This window comes from Myotis nattereri, assembly GCF_964212035.1.
Source record: "Myotis nattereri genome assembly, chromosome: 8".
Classification (NCBI taxonomy): domain Eukaryota; kingdom Metazoa; phylum Chordata; class Mammalia; order Chiroptera; family Vespertilionidae; genus Myotis; species Myotis nattereri.
This window is the reverse complement of record NC_138083.1, coordinates 69,791,807-69,795,191: the sequence shown is the minus strand read 5'-3', so window position 1 is coordinate 69,795,191 and position 3,385 is coordinate 69,791,807. Positions and strand designations below refer to the sequence as shown.

Sequence of the window (3,385 nt, the reverse complement as noted above, 5' to 3'; positions counted from 1 at the left end):
TCTCTCAGGGTCTTCTGACACTCAGATTCCCTGTTGGTCAGTTTCCAAAACCTGACCTCGGGCCGTGGGGCATTTTGAGTCATAGTTTCTGAGTTTGGGTCCCATGAAAGGTGTATATGTCCGTCTGAGATGGAGGAGCGACGCTTTTTGCTGCACTTTCTCTGATACTGCGGCTGCTGGCCTTTCCACACCTTGATGATTGTCCCAGGTTTCTAAGAAGCTCTCCCCTCTTCCCCCTCCTCCACTCATCCCTAATGGACCCCTAAACTGTTCCAGAAGGGCCTCCTGACCAGCCTGTGGCAGCCCCCCTCCAAGTTCTACATTTCCCTCTTGCCTGGGGTAGAAGGAACCACTGACACTCTGGCTGGTGAGGTCACTGTCTTGGCCTGAATTCCCTGCTTATGAAATAGCAGCTGGGATGGCCGGGCCAATTCTGGTGGAGCCACACCCACAGCGAGAGGTATAAGGGATGCGGCTGGCAGCAGCCTCCACAGCCTCCTGCCCTCACTATGAAGCTTAACAACCTCCTGGTCTTCACGGTGCTCCTGGCCCTCAGAATCCTGTCGTCCTGGGCTGTCGTAGATGCTGGCAAAGGTGAGTCAGGGTCTCTCAGGCCACCCCGGTACCTGGAAGTCATCTTTCCCATGGTCTGGTCCACGGCCCCGAATTTCAAGCTTCCTTCTCTACTGTTTGCTCTTTTTCACGGTCACAGCATTTTGATCTCCTGCTTAATTTTCCAGATTTTCCTCATCACTTTTTTGACAGTCACTTTCTCTTTCTCTCTTTATCAGTTGATCTGCTCTCTTTCTTCCAGTCTCTGAGGAGTTGTCCCTCCTGCTTTCACTGCCCCTGGCTTCCTCCCTCCCAGCCAGGGTGAATCTCTCCCTCTCCCTGGGAACTCCTAATGAGCTCTATGCAGCCAAGCCCTGGAGCTGGCTTATACTGGCTTGCAATGGCCAATTGGTAAGTTTTCAGGACTTTTATGAGCTAGTGGACATCATACTATTAGTTTGAAATCAATCATGATGGGAGTATTTACACCATGGAAATTGGCAAATGCTACAAAGGCTGCCTCTTACAACATTTACCAGCACACCTGCATCTGTTTCTTCTTTCCTGGGTTATTGACTCCCTCTTGGTTGAGTGCTTGGCTGAGCTGGATGCTGCCCCACAGCTGCCTTAAAACTGGAAACTTAACTGCTCCCTGCATTCATCTGGGGCCAGCCACCTGGGTGAGGTTTTCTCTCCCCTCCTGGGAAGTTGATTCCTTGTTCAGGATTGTGGTCATGACTCAGAATCAGCTCCTTCTCCCTCTTTTGCTCTTACCCTTCAGAAAAAGCAAGCAAAAATGGAGCCTGCCCCTTCATACACCCAGCAAACTGTCTTGTGTATGAACCTCCTCAATGCCACAGTGACTGGCAGTGTCCAAAGAAGCAGAAATGCTGTCCTGGCCTTTGTGGCATCAAATGCTTGGATCCTCAAGACCCATCAAAGCCAGGTGAGAAAGTAGGGTCCTGGGAAAGGGGACCAGTGAGGTTTGAGTTTGGGGACATGCATCTTGGAGAAGTGGAGGGGGCGCCTCTGAAGGGGTTGGAGGGTGCGGCAGAGTCAGGGCTGATTCACCCCCATCTCTGTGCTCTTGGGTGGTGAGTAGCCAGCTGGCCAGTCAACCAGTCAATCAGTCAACTCATTGATTGCTAGTGAGTCAGTCAATGAGTCCGTGTGTCTGTCCGACACTTACAATGCTAGTTGGGGCTCCCTCAGTGGGAAGGAGTCTCCTTCAAGTCATGCACTGGCCTCTGCTTGGGTGCTGAGGTGGGTGAGGACCTGATTTCCATGCATGAGATAGAGATGGGGATGGGAGCTTGCATGGTGCCTAGGGGGATCACGCCTCTGAGTTGTAACATTCTTCTCGCCAGTTCAAGTCAATCCTGGGAAGTGTCCAGTGGTCACTGGCCAGTGTAAGATGCTCAACCCCCGAGACGAATGCCGGAATGACAGCCACTGCCCGAAGAGTCTCAAGTGCTGCAAGGGGATGTGTGGGAATTCATGTGTCAAGCCAGTGTGAGGTAAGGAGAGGAACTGGAGAGTTCCACACCTCCCCGCATCCTCATACAGCCTCAACCACCCGGTGCCCTTCCCTGCAAAGGAGGATGCTTGGCATCTCCCTGTACCTCCTCCCACAAGCAGATCTTCTGCCTCAGCACCATTTACCCCCTGTTGTAATCAGGAAGCCCCCAGGGTCACCTGTGACTGGTAGTGCTGGGTCCTGGAAGGGCAGGATTGTTGGACTAAGCCAGGAGGAAGGAGCCATGAAAAGGGGCAAGAGTTCTCTCTTTCAATATCATCTCTGCCTCTGACTGACTGGGTGACTATGAACAAGTGATTGCATCTTTCATAGCCTCAGTTTCCCCATCTGTAAATAGATGCAATTATGCCCACTGAAATACTAAATGTAAAAGTGCTTTTTAAGACTGGAGGTGCTCTGAAACCAATACAAAATAATATTGAAAGTAAACTGCAATTGAAAAGTTAAAAAATGATTAAGATGGTAAATTTTCTTATGTGTATTTTACCACAGTTTAAAAAAAAACAAAACAATCTTAATGGTAGGTTGTCCATTCTGTGGCATACAGCAAGTGCTTGGTGGTCAGACAAACCTGACTCTACCACTTACCAGCTGTAAGAGGGAGGCAAGTGACTTAACCTCCCTGACTCTCATCGATAAAATGATGATGATGGTGATATCTAATTTATAAAGCTTTGCAAAGATTAACTGAGATAGTAATGTTTGTCAATAGAAATACAATTCTGAGTATACTATCTGGCACATAAATGATAAATAATAATGACTATATTTTATTGCTAAAAAAAAAAAAAAAAGACTAGAGTTGCTATGTGCATTGACATAGTATTGTTATGGCCATGGCCTCAGTTGGCTGGGTCATCTGAAACCACAGGAAACCCTAGGATGATGCATAGATGTAGAGGCCTTTGCGGGGTCCTCTGGCCTAGTGTCCTAATTTACCAGAGGGAAGACCGAAGCCAGAGTCAGGGAAAAGCCTGGATTTGTTCTTGATTCCTAGGCCAAAGACCAGTATCTTTTCACCTATCCCAGTATCATGGTCTCTCTCTGCTTATCCCAAGGGACTTAAGGGCTTGGTGGCAGGAGGCTCCCCTTGGTGGGAAGGACTTAAGCGTCACTAGGATTGTTCCTGTGCTGAAACTCTGTTTTATTTTCTTTCCACAGAATAAATCTAGCTTAGGACTTCCTGGTGTGTATGAATTACTTCCTGGGATTCCTTTTTCCTCAAGCCTGGAAAAAATGAGAGGACCTTGATGAATATGTGGCTTTGCGACCAATATCTCCTTGGGGGCTAAGTTT

General features: G+C 48.4%; 1 protein-coding gene across 1 annotated transcript; it reads left to right on the top strand.

Moving 5' to 3' along the window:
* Nucleotides 1-509: 509 nt before the first annotated feature.
* On the top strand, nucleotides 510-2,068 carry LOC308523194 (antileukoproteinase-like; the record flags this gene model as incomplete). The annotated part of the gene is made up of 3 exons (XM_081096922.1): nucleotides 510-594; nucleotides 1,334-1,498; nucleotides 1,920-2,068. The coding sequence occupies 3 exons, from the start codon at nucleotides 510-512 to the stop codon at nucleotides 2,066-2,068; spliced, it is 399 nt and encodes a 132-aa protein (XP_080953048.1).
* Nucleotides 2,069-3,385: the final 1,317 nt, after the last annotated feature.